This window comes from Dasypus novemcinctus, chromosome 5, assembly GCF_030445035.2.
Source record: "Dasypus novemcinctus isolate mDasNov1 chromosome 5, mDasNov1.1.hap2, whole genome shotgun sequence".
Taxonomy (NCBI): Eukaryota; Metazoa; Chordata; class Mammalia; order Cingulata; family Dasypodidae; genus Dasypus; species Dasypus novemcinctus.
Genome location: NC_080677.1, coordinates 40717725 through 40738579, shown reverse-complemented (window position 1 = coordinate 40738579; position 20855 = coordinate 40717725). Strand labels below are relative to the sequence as shown.

Here is a 20855-nt window from a genome sequence, read left to right as displayed (position 1 = left end):
GGCAAAAATCCTGTTTAGGACTATGAAATATCTTTACAGCATAGGAGAAAGTGAGAAAATTGATGAAGGTTTATGATTGTAGTCAAAACATGAGTCTGATTGTTAGCTCCAGAACTGACACTGTTTGGTGTTTCACTGGATCGGTGTATAGGATATATGATGTTAGTGGTTATGGATTTCCTAGACTCATAGAAATGAGAACTGGAAGCCCTATTACTTTGTGGTGTTCATTACTCTGCCAGTCTAGGACTCCTTGCCAGTCTGTTTTCCAGTGCTCTGGTCCTTCAGATCACCCAGTCCTTGGAGCTACCATTATTTATCTTGGGGGATTTTCCATAAGCTGACATCTCACAGTTAAAATGTTTCTCCTTCATATTGACTTTGAACTTTCTCTTGTTCATTTCTTTTCATTTGTTGTCATTCTACCTCTGTGGTACTTCTGGTCTTCCATAAATCTGTTCAAACTTAATGCTTACCTGCAGGCCACCTAGGTCAGTAGCATGTTTATTGATCAGGAGATGGCTGACCAGACGGCTGTCAATAAATTTGTCTTAACCTTCAATATTAGAATTCTCATCTTATCTACCTAAGAATAATTTCTCTAAAGCATATTTTTATTTTTTCTAGAAATGTCAGTTGGATTACACAAAGCTGGAAGATAATGTCAAAAATAGGGAACTTCAGTGCTATGGCAAAGAAAATCCCCTACGAGTTCATTTGTTCTCGTAACGGCACAATGTCAAGAACTTCTGTTGTACATCACCGCCTTCCTGTTTCCCACCGAACCCCCACCATTCCTCTCTTACTGTGACCTGGTCATTGATTTTCTGTGACAAACACAACTCTGCCCCTTACCCAGCAATCCCCCAGGAAGTGTCAGTACATCAAGGGTTTCCCAGCCTGCCGCCCCAGTTAACCACATATCAACACTGAAAAGTAAGAGAGGTTGACTATGGAATTGTTCTAGTCCTCGAAGAGGGGTTGTTGCCTTCTGGTGTTTCCATGTCAACTGATGGTTCTATGTTCAGGAACATGAGGGGACAGCAATTCCCTGAACAGGTTCTCTCTGGATTTCACTGTAGCTCTGTGGGTACTTAAATAATATTTAACTAGTGCAAACTTGAGGTAATATATATTTTAGCATATATTTTAGTGAAATATTTATACCATCCATGTAATTTTAGAAGTGCAACAATTTCCAACAGTTAAGGGTAACTGACTTCACACACCAGCCTCATGTTTATTGGGCTCATGAATGTGTCAATGAGAAATGTGGTCAGGAAGAACTCTTTGTATATTGCCTAATTGAGGATTGACTTAATTTTCAGTTTTGTTCATGTCGAAGGATCATTTTTGCTGGAGTGAAAGTCTCTGGCCTACCCTATGTGTAAAAAACATTGACTGTGTTTAGAACAGTGCTCTCTAAACTATCTACAGGAAGTTTTGTTTTTGTTCATTTTCCAATGTCACAGACAATACTTTTATAAAATACAATAAAAATGAATAACTGTAAGAGTAAAATAAAAATCTAAGGTATACAAAATACAATTTCCAGTTCTGTGTTAGACTCAAAAGATGTAAAGATGATCTTTCACATTGCTATAAAAGTTTCCTAAATGTTTTCTCTGAATTTATCTACTGAACCCATCACAGACCATTTACCAAGACCAGACCAAGACCAAAACTTCCTAACTTTTTTTTTGCATGGAAAGTCTTTTCAGTATCTTAGGTCTAGGTTAACACTACCATGAGGTGCACACACATGAAGTGATCATATTTGTGACAATCAAGTGCATTAAAATGATCTGGTACTAACTTTTGCCCTTGAAGAAACAATTAGGGCATAATTGGAACAATTTCGTAAGATGAGTTTAAAATAAGATTTTAATAAATAGACTTATTCTTTGCAAAAACAGTAGTACCTGTTTGTTTATAAGATGATGCTTTTAAATATTAACCTCTTTATTATAGTTTTATTTTTATGCCAAGAAGAATATGTTTTATGTCAATTGCCCATTTAGGAATAAGCTGGCCATTGGATCTGGGCTGTGTATGGACTCACTCATTTTTCAAGTACTATTCCAGTGCTTTAATAAACAACTCAGTGTCACATTCCTGCATGAGACTCAGCTCATTATCAATCATCTTAGAAGTGATTTGAGGGTCTTATTTTGTTCTAAATGTTGTCAATAGAGTACTGGAGGCTTCTGCTCTTTTCTTTCAGCGAATTCAAGGTCGGAAAGCCAGCCTGGAGGAAATACAGCTTGTTCATTCTGAACATCACTCACTGTTGTATGGCACCAACCCCCTGGATGGACAGAAGCTGGACCCCAGGACATTCCTAGGTCTGTATGAGCCTCCATTTTACTGAGAACAGCACATAGCACTGTCATTAGTCAGTGCTGGTGTCAGTTCAAAATATTTGGCAAGCAGTGCAACAAAAATCAGTTTTTCCTACACCATTGCTTTGTAGACTGAGTTGGTTACAATAGAGATCAATGTAAATTAAGAAACACATTAGGAAATAGCTGTGCAAGTTCCATGATATTTATTTTTAAATCAACCATTCTTTGATAGCATATGTACATAGATAGAATGTGTTTAACACACAAGAATAAATGCAGTGTAGCATTTGGTTGCTTACATTTTTAACCTAAAAGAAAACGTTTTCAAATTCTTTATGCGAAATTATCTTCACTTTTCCATTTGTTTCATGTCTCTCAGTTCTTTTTTTCTATGATGTTGATAAACAAAGGGCATAATATAATTTTTTTTTTTTTTTTTTTTTTTCAACTAGCCTTGCAATTGCAAAGCCTCAAAAAATTGGTTACAGACTCAGAATTGTTTCTCTCCACGGAAATCTTTAGTAAAAGGCGAAAGATTTATACGATCTGAAGAGAAACCAGAGCATTGGGCATAATATAATTTTAAAGTGAAAACATTATTATTATGTTTAGTAGTATGCTAAACATAATAATTTTGTTGGAGAACTGCATTTCAAAACTTAATGCAATATGTTTAATGCTTGCTTTACCTATGGAGTTAAATAGTAAACTAAATGACAGTAAAGGAAAACTAATAAGCGTAATCTTTAGTTATTACATGAATTTTTCAAACATTGGATTTTGTTATTGAATTTTAAAGCAAAATTTAGTTTGCACACCTTTATATGAGCTTTATATGAATCACAGAAACAAGGGATGTTTGGGAAAAGTTAGTGACAAAACCTTGTTTTAGAGCTGTGTCAATTATATTGTTTATTAATAACGTTTATAACCGAATAACAATAAATGGTATGGCAATACATGCTAGAAGAGTCATGTTTTAAGTATTTTAACTATAAATAGGGATTTTAGGAGCAATTTTGTCCCTTTTTTTCCAAGTAAACCCATTATGGTCAGTTGCAAATGATTGGGACTCTTTCACCTAATTCAATATTTCAAAATGGTTTCATATTAAGTGGAATATGACTTAATATTCCACTAATATTTAAGTTAATATTCCACTAATATTTAACAACTTGAAAGCAAGTATGTGACATGTAATAGGTGGGCATCTCAGAAAGCAAATATAAGGGGACATCAATAATTATACATTATTGCACTTATAATCTGCCTTTTTAAAAATAGTGGCAGGCATCCCCAAATTTATGCAGGAAAGGCATATGGATGAGTATGTAAACATATGTGTACCTATGTGGAGTGGTGGTAATAGTTTGGGAAGAAGTAGGAAGGGAACACAAAAATGTTATGCAAATTTTAGGAAACATATTGCTAAAATTCAAATTATCCAAAGATAACTTATATAGGGCAATTAAAGTTGTACATTAACATGAAGACAAATAATTAAATTTAAATATATATGCTCTGTATGTTTTTACTTCTTTCTCTTGAAAGAACCAATCTTTGCTCATGCAGATATTTTACACAAAGTACTTCTTTTTTGCTGAGTATTGTATAATAAATATCCTTCTTGTAACAGGAATTAATATTCCCACCCAGCTGATGACAAAGATGAAGTAAACCATATACTAGCTCTCATGGTTTATAGGGTCAAAATACTCAATCATTTAGTGACAGGAAACTATTTCTATGTTATATTTTAATTTAGTTAAGAGGAAACAAGTAGAAAAGCTTTACCTGACTTTATTGGAATAGACTGGAATTAATCAAATGGTGAATATCAACATCTCTCAAACTCTGAGAGATGTTTCAAAACCATTATTGTATGAATTCCAGTGTACAATTTGGAACTAAGACAAAGGTCCTTTTTGTGTATGTATGCATGTTCACATACATGATGAAAGCAACAAGTAGCAATGACTCCATTTTTTAATCCAAGTGAATTGACCTTTCATCTCATTAGTGTTGAATACTTAGGGTGAAATAATATTCATAGATTGATGAATTTTATGGTTAACTTTTGAAACAGGTGTAGAGTTCCTTAGACACCTCTCAGTGATCAGTCCAGCAGGTTCAAGATTTTGTGGCAGGCTGTATGGGCACAGATAAACAAAGGACAGTTCAGGCTGCTGGACCTTGATGTCAAGCAATAAACCCAACCTTTATTTTATTTTATTTTTATTGATTTTGTAAAAATATTACATTAAAAAAAAAAAGAGGTCCCATTCGACCCCACCACCCCCACTGCACCCCCCCCCCCCAGCAACACTCACTCCCATCATCATGACACATCCATTGCACCTGGCAAGTACATCTCTGAATAAACCCAACCTTGATGATACTTCTCAAATGATTTTCGTTTCTCTCATGAGCCCAGAAATTTAGCTGATTTTGCTTAATCTAAGCTCTAAGTGAAAAATCCCATTATTTATTACAGGTTTAGCTTTTCAAACTTTGTTCTTTTTGAATTTAGGACATTTGTGGCTTATGGTTTCTTTTTTTTTAAACAATATATAAAAGACCAGGTTGAAGCGGCCATGTGTGAATGTATAAAGAGAACTAGCAAGATACTTTCTCTTTATCTCCTCCCGCCCCCACTCCAATGCATCTCTCTTCTCCCTCAATTCCTCTCAGCACATGGGAAGGGGAGGATCTTTACTGAGTTAAATTGATGCTACTACTCTTTTGACAATTTAAATAAAAGTTCAATATGACCAGGGCTATCAGTCTTTGTATCTTAAAAGGCATCTATAGTTTATAAAATAATTTGATTTGAAAACAGCCACCATTTATCTTTTTAAATACTCTAGGCCCTGTAAGGTAACACTTTAAAAACATTCTTTCCAGTCATTTCTCATGCAAGGTTTTCCTCAGGATTAATATTCTTGTCATTCTCATTACCAGTTTTCATTATCTTACAGCTACCAGCTCTCAGTCCTTTGATTAGGCAATATGACATTATTAAAGAATAAATCCAGTTAGTTCAGTGAATTAAAAATTGCTTTTACTCTACTTTAAAGTTAAATGATCAATTATTTGCCTGTTTCTTATTATGTAAACATTATTAAACAAAATTTCCCTTAAATGGTGTATCATTTATTACTACTATTTTAAAATTATTTTAAAATTTATGTTACTACATTATAGTAATATTATCTCTATTCCTTTTCACTGACTATAGAACGAGGAGTTCAGATATTAAACTACACATATAAATTCTGATTTCACAGGTGACCTGAATACATTCTTGTAAAATATTCAAGGATACAGAATTATCCTTTTTCTGAGGAACAACCTAAGGAAACTTTACCCCTCTCCTTCCTATCCAAGAATTTTTTGATATGTCATTAACTAGTGTCATTATTCCAGATTTAATGTTATTCTATGATTTGTTTATTTTTCTGTGACTTCTCGTATTTTTCCCTTGAATGTCCTATACATAGCTAGATATATTATTATTTTTCCTTTGCACTTGCACTTTTCTTTATCATTTTCCATCTGTATGCAATTCTATTTGAAAAATCAACTCACACAATTTGTTTTCAAAATAAACTTCCTTCTGTGACAGTAAAATCTTTTTAGACTTTTTTTGACATAGCATGCAAATTCTACCACAAATCCATTTTCAACTTTCATTATTATTTATTTCATTGAGCATCGGTAAAACAAATGAATTGAGATAGGTGAATTGGAGGTTTTTACCTCGTCCTACTACTGATCTGCTGAGCGATGCATCTGAGTCACTTCAGAACCATTTGACCGTAAGATAGAAATGTTTCCTGCCTTTCACTTTAATTATTTCTCATGGAAGATTTTAGCCTTAGAGGTTTAGGCGTAGTAACTCTTGTTTTCTCTATTCATGTAATAGATAATGTTGAAAAGAAAAGTGCATGTAAACAAAATAATTACTAAAAATTACAAATTATTTGAAATAATTCTGAGATAACCACCTTTAAGATTCAGACATATATATTTATGTTTGTATTTATGTTTATATTGATATTATCTTTCTCTATTTATGTTCTATAGATTCCCCAGATGGGATGATATAGAGTTTTGTGACCTGTTTGTTTAAAAAATTTTGAATGTTAGAGAAGCTTAGAGTATCCTTGTTCTTAGAAATATCTGAAGTAGAAATTAAGAATAAGTCTGAGTTTTTAAGATGATGTTTTATTATTGGAAATCTTTAGAAAATGACAGAGTGTGGTATCTTTAGGCTGGCTGGCTCAAAATATCACTTTAGAGGTATTTGGTGAATAGCTGAGTTATTAACAAAAAATTATAAATAAAAAGATATTATGATGTATAATATGGATGCATAGGCCAAAAGAAAATCTTGTGACTCAAATTTAATCGTTATGTGTTTGTTCATGTGGGGCAATTGACTACATGTAATAGTATTTGTATCCACTTGCTATGAGTTTTTATTTGTGTATTCATAGAGAGAGAACAGTGGTATTCTGAAAAAGAAGTCTACTGAATATTGGATCTAAAAATGCATTGATTTCCTTCCAAGTTACATGATGAATAGCATGTGAAATAATATGTATTAGTGAATACTTATCAAAAGTAAACGACTAGATTTAAACTTGTAATTTATATATTTTTCATGTCTCCTTACTGTGTAGGTGATACTTCTGAAAAGTTTTTTTCCTCTTTACCTTGTGGTGGACTTGGGGTAAGTGTGAATTCATTTACTGATTTTAAATAGCACCAAGTTCCAATAAATCTCCTTTCTTATGTCTATTCAGGTATGTTTAAGGCTGTTTCTTAGTAGAGGTTATGCTAGACTTCAAGACAGACTACACAATTTGCAGGACACAGTGCCAAATTGAAATATGGAGCCCTCTGTTCAAAAATTACGAATTTCAACATGGCGACAACCAAGAAGTCAACCAAATGTAGGTCCCTTCCAAGGGAAGGGACTTGTGCTACTGCACAGGTTCACCTGCCTGTGAAGCCAGATCTACTAGATTCTTGTGTAACTGAAGAAAAGGTTATCTGAGTGGATTTACACAGTTTTGCATTTCACTAGAGTCATACCAACTATGCACATATATCATATTCCTGGTGAAAATGGCATAAACTTCACAAAGAGCTTTGCATTTTGGGAAATTTTGTTTGTGAGCCCCCCTGGGACCATTTTATCTTCAATAATTAACAAAGTCTTTTGACACAGGATATTTATACCACATTTCAAGGACAAATTTGTTTGAATTCAGCAACATATGAAGAAAAATGTCTACATTTTTGTGGATGATTAGAACATACCCTATAATCTTCAATCTATTTAAAGTTAACCCTTCCCAGTAACAAACCACCATCCTGTGGAACTAAGTGTTAAGTCATGTTTAGACAACATAATTCTAGGCCAGGTTTCCAAGGACTAAGGAATTTTAGTCAATTAGGTTATTTGGATATTGAAGGCAAAGAAAAAAACTAGTCCTCTATATGTCATGTTTTAGGCTTTTTTTTTTTTTTTTGCTACAATTAAATTTTATATAAGGGAATCCTGTGTGTTTTTGATTTGTTCTATCATTTTAATGATTCTAGATTTAGTGAGGGGTAAGCTTTTTATTCCTTCACCTGTGATTCTGTTCCTCCTGGAAATAACAGTGGCAACTACAACCTACCATATAGTTTACTAACATAACAGCCCAGGTTCATAACAACTTTGTAAAACCATCATTATTTATTAATATCATTTCACAGGAGAGAAACTGGAAGTTCAGAAAAGTGAAGTTATTTTCCTGAGGTCACACGGTAAAGGGGAAAGACTGAAAGAATGGCGCTGACATGTATATGCATGACGAGGAACTCCAGAAGAACTTTATAAGTCCTTCCACAGCTCTCGTCTTATACAGAGCTGACACAGCCTGTGGCGGCATAGCAGTGCAGCAGAGTGGCAGATTTAGAGCGGCCCCTTTTGGGCAGCTCACTATTGGGCTGGGTTTGCTTTTTGACCCGTTGCAAAAGATGACCATCACCTTGCGTTAGTCCTTGCTTATTTTTAGCAACCCCCCTGAGAAGTCAGGAGCTGGCAAAATCTTTGTAGAAAGGAGAAGATAAGCTGCCTTTTAAAATGGGTTACTTTTTCTTATTTTTTAACCTCCCAAGTGGCCATTTGATGAGAATAGCTGGTTACCTGCAAATGAGGCCACAAATGAAACAAAGCTAGCTACCCCTTAGTGAGCACAGTGATGGAAAGGAAATTAATGCTGTTAAAAGAAAGGCGGTCATCAAACTCCCACTCATTTGCAAGTACATTTAATTCATGACCCAGAGTTGAATTGGGGACTGCTCCCTAGGACATACCCACCTGGCCTGAGCTGCTTTGTGTCTCTAACTCACTATCCCTTGAATGCAAAGTACCTCTATTTAACTGCCCAGACCCACAAAAAGGCAACTTCTTTTCCTTAACTAGAACTGCTCTAGAAGCCCTGAGAAGTGCTTGAGGAATGAATAGTGCCTTCTGCTGAAGTATCATAAAATAAGTCTCAACAATTTCCCTGAATATGGAACTATTCTGGAGAGTGGCAGCAGTGGTGGTGACCAAATCTAGCCTGGACAAACAGAGGAAGAATGAAGAGGAGGAAGGCTGGATTAGTTTGACTCTATCTGTGCAGGAGAAAGGAGCCCCTATTTATCAAACTGGCCTATAGGTCTCCTGGTGGTATTTATCCAGGTCCAGCTGCGTGTGAATGTGTGTGAGAGACGGTGTGTGTGTGTATATATATGTAGGTGTGTGCAAGCTTGCATTTGCTAATTCTCTAGAGAACTGTTTTTTTCAGTCTTTTTGTTTTTATCAGGAACCGAATTGTATTCTTAAGGCATTCAGGAGCCATCTTGGCCCCTCAGCACTTTGCTTTTGTTACAAGTGCTATAAGAAACTCCAAGTCTCTGGATTTAAACCAGTTTAAATTTTCACCGACAGGCAGTACTAGACATAAAAAGATACCCAGTATACATTTGGAGTACCCTAACTTAACAACCTGGGGGTACCCTGTAGAACTTGGAAACCACTGCAATTGCTTTTGTCTTAAGGCACTCTTCTGGTTCAAATGAGCTAAGATTGACCCATTAGTTTAAATTCCAAAATCTTAGTGCTCCCCGATTGTTAAAGTACCCTCTGCTTTCTTACTATATATATATATATTCTATCTGAGATCAGTTTAACATTTACTCACTGAAACCTGATGAATTAATTCGATTTTGAGGAGACTTCTTGGGTCATTATCAAATTAGAAAATGCCTATTTCTTTTTAAATTTTCCACTAAAACTGTGTGTGATGATTTTATGTTAGTCAAGTAGCTCTACATGATCAGTCGGTGAATGGTGTCTAAGTTGCTTTAAAATGTGCTCTCCAGAATTGCATTTTGAGCAAGTTGCAAGGTTTCCAAATTCCTTTGTGTTTGGTTCTCATTTTGTTTAGTTACTATTGCATGACTCATTTCTGATTACTGTGTGATTGCATGACAAGAAAATGTACCAGTTGAAATGAGCATTTTACCAAATCCTTGGACTTGGTCATTGTATAGTGAGTTGATAATTAAGTGACTCGGGAAACAAAAGCCAGTGCAGGATCACTTCAGTTCACTGTCCTCAGGGTATATCCCTAAAAATAGTGATCATTTTCCTGTCCATCTGACCTGCTGCTGTGTGAAGAAATCTTGAAATCATTTCTCAGCCTCATTTTTTCTTTCTTCACTTGATAGGCCACAAAAAGAAAAAGAGAAAAAAAACCCACAAAAGCAAGGACGAGCAGGCTTTTATGATAATGTCGTCATCAGCTCCAAGCTTCAAACGCTTCTGCGGCTTTTGAGTTGTCATTTATAACTTGGAACTGAATCGACCCATAATTCCCCTGATACACTTAGAGAAATTGATAACAGACTCTACGCTTCTTTTATGGCTCTGAGGAGGCAACTCCAATCACATCACTATTGGCAGGCAATATTATTTTTTGACATGGTTGTAAAAGTATAAAGGGGCTTATGGCATTTGTTTAGATGAGGAATGGGCTTCCAAGCTGTGCTGGGGTTTACGGGACCAGATTAGTGAGAAGCCGAGGGAATATGATGTTTGCAAACAGGATATGATTTTATATAAGTTTGGGTTTCGTGCTCTGTTCTCTGGGGAAAGCCCTGCAGACAGCAGAGAATTCCACTTTTATCCTACAACAGACGAGCTGCCAGTGCCAAAAGGCAGAGAAGTAAACGTGGTCAGTGTGCAGAGTCAGACCCTTGATTGGGAGAGGAGGAGCTGAGGAGGAGGCAGAACAATTCCCTACAAGGAATGGGGACCCGCAGAGCACGCAGACTTCAGCCTGCCTAACTGGGCAAAGAGGTGGCCAAAACAGGCCCTCCGATATTGAACCACGTCACCTTTTCCAGCAGCAGCTTGATAAATCTGTGAACACAAAGCCAGTATTTTATTACAAAACTTTACTCCGTCCATATTCTATTTGCTTATACCTAGATCTGACACACCATGGGGCTTAGGAAGGTCTTTGCTGTGAGTTTGGCAAGAGGAATGGGTGAGAAGGACTAAGTGATGCGGGGAGGTAATTTCAGGTTCCTTTCAATTGCTCTGAGGTGTTCTGGAGACATTTCAGTTATTTACTAAAGTAGATACAAAAAGGCAAAATTGGATGCAATGTCTTAAATTTTCTTTCGTTATCAAAATTAAAATGTAAGTTCTTCCTTCTGAATTGTAATATACACACACACACACATGCACATGAGAATAAATTTCTGTATGTTATTTTCCACCACATTTAGACCTTCATGCTCTTTTCTGATTTATTGTACCTCATTGATTTTCTGCATTTATTTTCCCCCATAACAGTAAAAAAAATCCAATAGTCCAATGGTAAAACTTTCAAAGGATTTCGCTGACTCCTCCTTTCTGTTAAGTTATAATACTTGAGAACAACTTTTATCTTATGACCAAACCTATGGACATGTAGCTAAATTAAATGGTCCTCTTTGGAAAAAAAAAAAAACCAACATTTTAGGTCATGAAATGATGAGTGAGGGGCAGGAAAAATAAGATAAGGCTTGTTTCCAATGACTAGGCACGGTACAGGAATTCAAAGACTAATAAGACTACTCTTCTCGGTTGCTCATGGCCAATCCATTTTGCTGATCTGGTAAATGTTGTCTTATGGGAGCATAAAGGAGGGGCTTCCAAAACATAACGTAAAGAGGAGTCAGGGGGTTACTCAAGCAGCCATAAGCTAAATCTTCAAGAGCAGTTAGTAATGAAAGTAAGTGAATGGGTGTGTGTGCACATAGGGATGTGGGGTGTGGGTGGCAGCCATTAGTTCTATAGGCCGTAACAACACACCATATTTTTGATGATTGCACCAAGCTGTTGTCAATTAGCAGGGATGTTTTTCCTTGTAGAAACAATCTAAGGTTTATGCCAAAAGTTTGGATGTTCCTGGAGTTTTAATATTACCTCAGAAACCCCTTCCTTTTTTCGTAAATATATGTACCACGTCTTATTCCCATGCAGTTATCCTGAGCAGGCACAATGCCTTCAGTTACATTAGCAGAAAGAGGAGGGGGCAGCATCTGGTTCTCACGTAGAGTAATCAGGTTAACGTCTATTTCCCTTACCTTAATGCTCAGCTGAAACCTGGTTTGCAATCAATTCTTCATTTCCTCTACCGCTTCTATCAAAGATACATCACCATCCTCTTTCCTCTGGCACAATTAGAGGATCTGGAATCGCGCTTTTCCCCCATCTTCTCTTCTCAATCATAATTTGATTTTCTTTCAGTTTTAAACTTGATGCAAATGATACTGTCAGGAACATCCCACAGCACCTAGAAAAAGTAAATTGATAAGCCACCTTAATGAAATTGTTGGAGAACTTTGTTCCATGATACAGATTCAAAAAAAGATCATATTGCCCCAGACTTGGAAAATACAGTACTAAATATTATTTAAACAAGGGAATTCCTTCTAAATAACAAAGGAAGTTTTCAGTACAGCCTATATTATGCTAATTGTGTATACTTCGTAATGGTTGTAGATGTAGACAACACTCCCTATAGAGATAAACATATATATATATATATATATATTACTCTGTGTTTACTGAAAAATGTGAAGTTGTATAGAATGATTAAGCATCTGATGCCAGTTGTAGGAAAGAGGAAAATTAGAAATGAAAACCTTAACTTCCTTCTTGATTCATTCCAAAGGCAATTAAATTCTTTCAATTACTTTCACATTATAGCTTGATGCATTTAGAAATAATATTTCATTTTCCTATTTAAAGTAAATGTAAATATAAACAAAGACATTAAAGTTCTTCCGTTGTTAAAACAAGGTAACTTACATACGTCATCATCATAGCCTCAGACCTGCCTTTTGCACACTCGGAGCCACGACACCTATAAAAATACATGTGCAACTATAACAACCTAAGTAATGTCTACAGCAGGGAAGAAAACGCATCCATTTCTGGAATTTCTTATTCTATAATTTTTCTCTGCTCAATGCTAATTTTCTCCACTTGCCTATGTGCCTTGATTATAAAAATTCAGACAAGAAGAGATTCAGCCTTAGACTCTGCAATTGCTAACAGAAATGGTTTCGATAAAATTTAAGCCTCCATTTAACCCAGGAAATCTACTAGTCTACAAAATAAAAACTCAGAGAAATTAAAACATTCTTCAACAAGTTTGAATATACAATCATCTGCTGATTGCTACTGCTGACTGTCAATAAAACATGAAGTTTAGGACAAATAAAAATATAGAGTTGACAAAGGAAATGGTACTACCTAGTAAAAAGAAATCTTGTGACTGTATCCATATTGTGTAGCCTGCAGTGCAGGTAATCGAGGCCCAGTTCAAATTTTCATTTTGATGAGAAAAAACTGGACTTATATTTTCCTTTGCCATATTTCTACCCTGAATAGTTCCGGATCCTAATATTCATCCCTGTCACAATCTAATATCCAATATATAATATTAATATATTATTATGGATTTGCATGAAATATTGACAGTAAAACATTACTTCTACATTCTCAAACAATACTTGAAACGAGTTAGTTTACTGAATGCTTGAGCCATAAGCAGGCCATTCACAGACAGTCCCTGGACCTCATCATCTCAAACCCCAGCAGAACACAGAGCCCCTGACCCCTAGGCCAGCAGCATCATTCCTGTACAGTGTCCTATTTTTAAATATAAAATAATAAGTAAAGTAAATGAATTAAAAGACCAAGCACTGATTCATTTATCTTAGCAATGAAGTATGCATAGAATCATGAAGACTAATAAGACTACATTAGAGAATTATATGCATCCAAAATCATAGATTAAATTATTCTATTGTAATGTTTTGAGTACTAATACGATTTATATGGCCTCTAATATTTACTCTGGATACATATATGATTCTCTTTAAATACTTCTCAAAATGATCCTGTCATTTTGAAATGTGGCCATTCAAAGAAATAGCTAATCAAGTTCTATACGGAGTAAAACCATTCTCTCCTAAAGAGTTCCTTGTTTTTCTTTACCGATTGCGCCTCATTTAGGCACTGCAACATTTATCCATTCATGAGAGCCTCTTGTGCACTAAGCATGGGGCAAACTTTAGCTTCATCCTTTCCCTTTCTAATATTCTTTTGTTCTTTTCTTTTCAATTTCCCCTCATTTCTCTTATTATAATTTTCACTTAGACTCTATGTTAATCTTTCTCTATGCCTATGCATCAGGTCTAGTAGGAAAAACCAGGGAGATCACGGGCAACATGAACCAAAGGTAATCAGAATATCTGGACTCTTAGTTGAATAAGAGCTAAAGTTGCTTTTCTAATGAAATATTTCTACAGGTTAGCCTTCCTGTCTCAGCATTCTTTGATGGAGACATCTACTCCTCATTCTGAGAGCTAGGAAGTACAGTTTCCAGCATCAGTGCAATATTACATTAATAGAAAGTGTGACAGAGTCAAAAGCCCAGCACTACTAGATGCAGACTATTCTCTGTGCTTTTGGACTTAGTATATTTACAGTTTCTGATAGCTACCACAGTTTGGGACAGAATTCATTCACTTATTCACTTATTTATACGACAAATATTTATTGAGTACCTATTAAAGGCCAGGAACTGAAGATATAGCACTGAACAAAAAAGAAAAATTCTGTCTTGAAGGACCTTATATTCTAGTGGGCAAGATAAGAAAGGGAATATATGTAAGTGTAAATAGGTGTGTGCAATAATGAATGTTATGGAGAAAGGAAAGCAAAGAAGGGGGTGTAGAAATGGTGGTTACTGGAAAGTGTTTCCTTTTGGAGATTAGAATCCATGGATGGGGAAGTGGATGTGGCTCAACTGATCAAGTGTCCACCTACCATATGGGAGGTCCAGAGTTCGAACCCAGGGCCTCCTGGCCCATGTGGTGAGCTGGCCCACACGCAGTGCTGCTGCGTGCAAGGAGTGCCGTGCCACGCAGGGGGGTCCCCTGGCCCCCTGACTCCTGAATTGAGGCATGGCAAGAGTGGGGAGAAGAGGGCAAAGTGGATTTACAACTGAATCCTGAACTGTGAAATCTCTCTTAAGATCTGCCCATGATGGTCTTGGAGGAACTTGGAGGTAGGAGCAGATTTATCTGAGCACTCAAAGATCTGGGACTTGATGGTAGGGCCTGGGCAGTGAGATATCTGGGTGGCTCTAAGTCCTAGCAGCAGGCATGTACTTTGGGATTCCCAGTCTGCAGGGACATTATTTGGACATATTTCCTATGTAAATAGTCCCATGCAAATTAGACACAGTACACTAACACCTACCCATTTCCAATTATAATGAAAATGTCTTGGCATTTGCATGACATTTCCCATTGCCTTTTCATGTACATTTTATTGGCCTCTTGAATGACACTTGAATTGTGACCTCAGTTGACTGGTTCTCTTGATTTATTCCCAGGTGGTGAGATAAAGGAAATTGACTTGTTGAACTTATTAGGTGGTGCATGGCTCAAAGATGGACTTGTCAATTTTTACACAACCAACTATATGCTGTATATAAATGTGTATATAGAACTGGAGTCTGAAATGCAGGGTCATTTGTAATTACTTTCAGTTTCTGAGCCTTAGTTTCCTCAATATTGAAAGGGATTAATTGGGAAGCGGATTTGGCTCAACTGACAGAGCATCCACCTACCATATGAGAGGTCCAGTGTTCAAACCCAGGGCCTCCTGACCCATGTGGTGAACTGGCCCATGCACAGTGCTGATGTGCACAAGGAGTGCCATGCCACGCAGGGGTGTCCCCTGCGTAGGGGAGCCCCACACGCAAGGAGTGTGCTCCTCAAGGAGAGCTTCCCCATGCAAAAAAAGTGAAGCCTGCCTGGGAGTGGTGCCGCACACATGGAGAGCTGATGCAGCAAGATGACACAACAAAAAGAGACACAGATTCCTGGTGCTGCTGACAAGAATACAAGCAGACACAGAAGAATACACAGCAAATGGACACAGAAAGCAGACAACTGTGGGGGGAGGGGAGAGAAATAAATCTTTAAAAAAAAGAAAGGTAATAATTACTAAAAATTGGCTAAAATTATTTAAGACTGTGCTGTAATGATCTAAGAAGAAGAACCCTTAAATTTTTACCCTAACACTCTCCAGAGGATTGACTTTAATGATGGGGCTATCGGTTAGGGGGAGGGACAGGTGAGATGCCCTGGAAGAGACAGGGCTGTAGGGAATTTTTTAAAACATACCTCATTGGTTCTCACAGACTTGGGCTGATTCACAACTTCACAGGAGAGAAAAACCACCAATAGTCTACCTCATCTCTTCTAAAACTGTCAACAATCCTGAGTCTTAGTATCAAATAGGTAACTCAGGCTTCCTATTGTACAGAAAAGGGAACCAAGGCTCAGAGAGACGAGTAGCTTGTTCAAGTCACACAACTGGTAAGCAGTGGAGTAGAGGTCTGCCTGGATTCTCAAGGTCTTAACCACAACACTACGCGCGCACAGCTCGTCATAATTTCAACCTCATATGATTGTCAACACCTCTCTCCCAAATGAGAATAGCCGTAGCCATAAGAAAGCACAGTTCCTTTTTTTGCCAAGAGCATTCTCTTTTTTATTGAAATTCCTATAAGAGTATTAAATCCATACACTCAGACATCATTAATTTGGGTAGAGCAAATTATGCAGCTGTACACAGCATTTCAACCCTAAGTAGAATGCTGGAAAATCTCCACTCCTCGAGCAAACCACCGTGGGATGAGTTGGAAAGAATCTCATTTCACACTCTAAGTCAGAGTTACTCTTATTAAGCTGTTCTTGGTGGGAATGGGGCTCCAGCCCTCTCTGCCTAAGGAATAAAAAGATTAATATATTATGAAATAGCCTTCATAGAGTATGTACATCTGATTAAATGAAGAAGCAGTAGAAAAATACTGAAGTGGTATTACTTGGCTCTATCTCTAACTCCATCTTAGTAGGACTGACCAGCAGGTCACTGAAGCTGTGAATAATAACAATAGGGACGCTTAAATTCCTTGACTGACCACGTAACCCACAGGAATCCATATATTACTTGGCAAATCCAGGAGTCCATTCGTATCTTAAGTAGGATCCTCACAGTCTCAATATGTAGCATTTCTGCCAGAACAAACATGTTCCTCTACTTATTCTTGATACTGGCAAGTAAATAGCAAAGGGATATTTCTCTGAAGATGAAGAGTGACTGGCAATTGCACATGCAAGGTCAGCAGTGCTGCCAGAAAGCAGTCGATCATCTTGGAGGGGAATTTGTGGTAGTGCATCCGTTCACACAGGCATGGACCCTGTCTCTCTCCAGCTGCCGCATGAATAGTTCAAGCCCTCTTTCCATATGGAATATCGGTCACAGTATCCATCCATCATATCCATGCTTTTACTTGGAATCTGAGGGTCCTCCCTGTAACTGCTCTGTTTCTTTTTCATCTCACCATGACTAAAGAAGCTAAGGTGTGGGCATTATAACCTACAAGTGGTCCTAAGGGAATGGGCTGTCATTCATGTCTTCCTCCCAGTGTTGAACAAAAGAAAGAAAGCATGTGGGTTCACCCACCCATTGTCCTCATAATCCATCCTAGCTCCATTTCAGTGGTCTCAGGATTTCAGCAGAACATCTAACATGAAATGAATATCTACATTCAAGGAGCTAACGTGTCATAACACATGAGAGAAGGGAGAACACCCATTGTTAAAGGCCACAGAGCCAAATGAAGCAAAATACAACAAAAAAAATTATCACAGCTCCTCTTTCGAGAACTATGGTTCTCACCATTATCCTATGGAGGAAAAAAGTAACAATCACCCAGAGATACACAGGGCCCTCAAGAGTTTGTGCACTGTTGCTACCTAAGTACCTGCCTCTGAGTGGTTTTATGATTTTATGAGATGTGATATTCCACTTAGCCTCAGAGTCAAAGAATCCTGTGGTACAAAGACTCTGTTAATTATCATTTCTTTTATTTGTGCTTCAGTTTCTCCATCTGTAAAATAGGGCTAGTTGAGCCTTCCTCAATGCATTATTTTGAGGGTCAAATGTGATAATATAGATTATCAATGGTAGCTGGAAGTAGAGATTGGCACTTCTGGTTAGGACTGGTTCTGCTGAGTTTTAAAAGGTTGCTTCCTCAAGGATATGGTTTAAAAGTTTCTCCAAAGCCCTGCAACCCTGAGGTCTCCCCTGACCCAGCCACCTAACAGTGCTCTACCATTACAGTCAGCTTTGGAGACCCTTGTAAAGGAGTGGGCATTGTTTTCAGAAGTCCTTGTATTAGAGCACATAGAGAAAGAGCCTTAATTTAAGAACTACAACCTCTAGGTTCAAACTTTCACCCTGTAATTTCTTCAAAAGATCTTCTTCAACTCAAGTGGAGATTCTGAGCCACCAGGACTGGATCAGGTCAAGATTCCCCACTCTAACAAGCACCTAGGTGATGTCAATGCTACCAATCGATGAACCACACTTGGAGTGAAAAGATCCCTTATGACCATGAACAGGCAAATCATTGTACTTTTCTGGGTCTCAGTTTTATTCACCTATAAAGTAGAGTTGATAAGCAAAATGAGCAGCTTTATTATCTGATATGACTCAAATGGCACTTTGATGTAGTGATGTCTTATCCAAATTTAAAACAGGTTTATTTTTAAATACTTTTTCTTGAGAAATCAGCTAGATGGGAAGCATTTTTAGATTGCATTTAAAAGTTTTTAGCCACAGTCAAGCCCTGCCAAGAAAGTACCACTATAGTATTGATTTGTTCTCATTCATTAATTCGTTCACTTGACAAAAATTTACTAAGCAACTATGTTGTCAGACCCTAAAGAGGTAGTGGTAAACACCAATACCCATGGGCCTGCCTTCATGGTACTTACACTAGCTCTCATGATGTCATTAAGAAGAGATCTATGAAACAAATGATATATAAATCTTTTTTAAGTTCATATCCGTGTCTAGGGTTGACTTTGGTTGAATACCCAGCTTTATGCCTTATCATCTATGTTAACTTTGGTGAAATTATATGGCCTCTCTAAACCTGTTTTCTTACTTGTAAGAGTGACTAATGATAAAAATTTACTAGGCTATCACAAGGAGTAAATTAGGTAATGTTTGTAAAATTTTCAATATGTTTCCAGCACTTAGAGGGTTCCATCCCACTCCCCCCCCCCCCCCCCAACACACCTCTCTCTCGATCATAGCCAAAGATATTTATTTCTTGCTTATTTTGGGCAGTAGTTTAATTTTGCTACGTTTTCCACTAATAAATTAGCCTTTTCTCTTTCTGAACCACCCCAACTCCCATCTATACTCTTACCATTCCCAGAAACCAAATATTTACTGGACTCTTCAGCTCTAGCCTTAAGAGTGGAGGCTTGAAGATAGGAAAATGCTGTGGCTTTCAACTACCTCTTAAGTGGGAAAAGCTAATTAATTTTTCTATTTCCCAAAACAAGCAAACCAGAAACCTGGATTGCAGATGTCATTACATGCAATGTATGGAGCTCGAAAAAGAACAAGTTAGTCAGAAAAATTAAAACTAAGATGTTTTAGAGTTTAAGTCAAACTGAAATTATTTCAGTGATTTAAAAAATTTAGATAACATCTAAGTTACCAAATCAAGATGTTTTATGTGGAAATATTTGGTCCACAACAGATGATTCATTTAAAAATACTCCTTATCTGATGCAGTGCAAAAGTTAAAAAGAGATTTAATTTCTTTTACAGTTTAACTTTTATATAATATGCCTAAAATGGCACAAAATCATCCTGTGATGAAAAACCTCTGTTTCTTTGTTGAGTCTGGTGTCTGTCAGTAGGTTTCTAGTGGCATCTGATCATTATTTAAACTTAAACTCAATTATTCAGAAATGCCCCATGGCCCAAGCGGCAGTCTAAGCTACTTGGTACTGAGTGAGGAGTTTTGAATCCCAAGTTTCAGGGTAAAACATTTAAGGCATCCAGAGATGAATCAAGTATCGCACTAACCACGCAGAGTGCATATGAAACCTCTTTTGTTAATGGGCACAATAGTATTATATTTAACTCTGGGAATATTTCCGAGAGGAATCAACAACCTACATTTAGATTATACAAAGAAGGAGACTGTGCCTAAATTCCTTTTCTTTTAAGTCATTCCCTTTCCCTTTTAAATATCTTCACATCCACTTTCAGGACAGGTAGCTTAATTTCTATCATGTGCGGCTTTTCAGAGCATTAGCTTTGTTTCTAGTGCCAATGACTGAGCTATGCTGGATGTGCTTGGAAAAGTCTGCAAAAGTCCACATTCATTCAGGAAACTCCAATTGAACTAGATCCATATGTTGCTGAAAAAACGTAGCTTTCTGATTGGAGGTAGTTTCTGGCTTCCAGCATTATCACAGATCATTTTTGTTCTTTGATGTGCTGCAGAATAGAAAGTAATGTTAGAATCAAAACTCTGGGATTTTTTTTCCCCTTAGTTAACATTTGCTGAGGGCTTACTACTTCCAGCATTGTGCTGTAATACATTAAGCACTTTAAATGCATTGACCAATTTAATGCTAACAGTGCTCCTTTGAGGAAGGTGAAATTTTCTCCATTTTCTTTAGGGCTTGAAGCCATTGATTAAGTGCCCAAGTTCAAACCTGTTGTAAGTGGATTGCCAGGTTTGAGGTATCTGACTTCAAAACCAACAAAATAAATAAGGTGCCATTGTTACAAACAGTGTGGATACCCTGGCCAATGACAGCACCCAAAAAAAAATGGTATAAGATAGAGTAGATTTTAAAGATTCCAAATTTGGTTTATTGGAAACTTTGTTTACTAAAAAAGCCTATTAGAAAGCCTAACAATGTCTGCAAATTCCAGGGTTGTGGAAACCTCTAGTTACAAACTGTGGGTTCACTAGTAAGACCATTCATTCTTTCCTCATGCGACCTAAC

General features: G+C 37.0%; 1 protein-coding gene and 1 non-coding gene across 9 annotated transcripts in view; one reads left to right on the top strand and one right to left on the bottom strand.

The window, feature by feature from the left end:
- Positions 1 to 20855, top strand: part of HDAC9 (histone deacetylase 9) — a 996672-nt gene that overhangs the window by 761241 nt on the left and 214576 nt on the right. For all 8 annotated transcript variants that reach the window (XR_011648800.1, XR_011648799.1, XM_071215127.1 and 5 more), the window contains 2 exons: positions 2225 to 2345; positions 7031 to 7080. Coding sequence is in view for 6 of the 8 variants with exons in the window: in XM_071215127.1 (XP_071071228.1) it covers positions 2225 to 2345; positions 7031 to 7080 (171 nt within the window). In the remaining 2 variants the exon portion in view is untranslated. The remainder of the gene's footprint in view (positions 1 to 2224; positions 2346 to 7030; positions 7081 to 20855) is intronic.
- LOC111766413 (U5 spliceosomal RNA) lies at positions 2796 to 2911 on the bottom strand. The gene has a single exon (XR_002798469.1). It is a non-coding gene; the product is annotated as a U5 spliceosomal RNA (small nuclear RNA).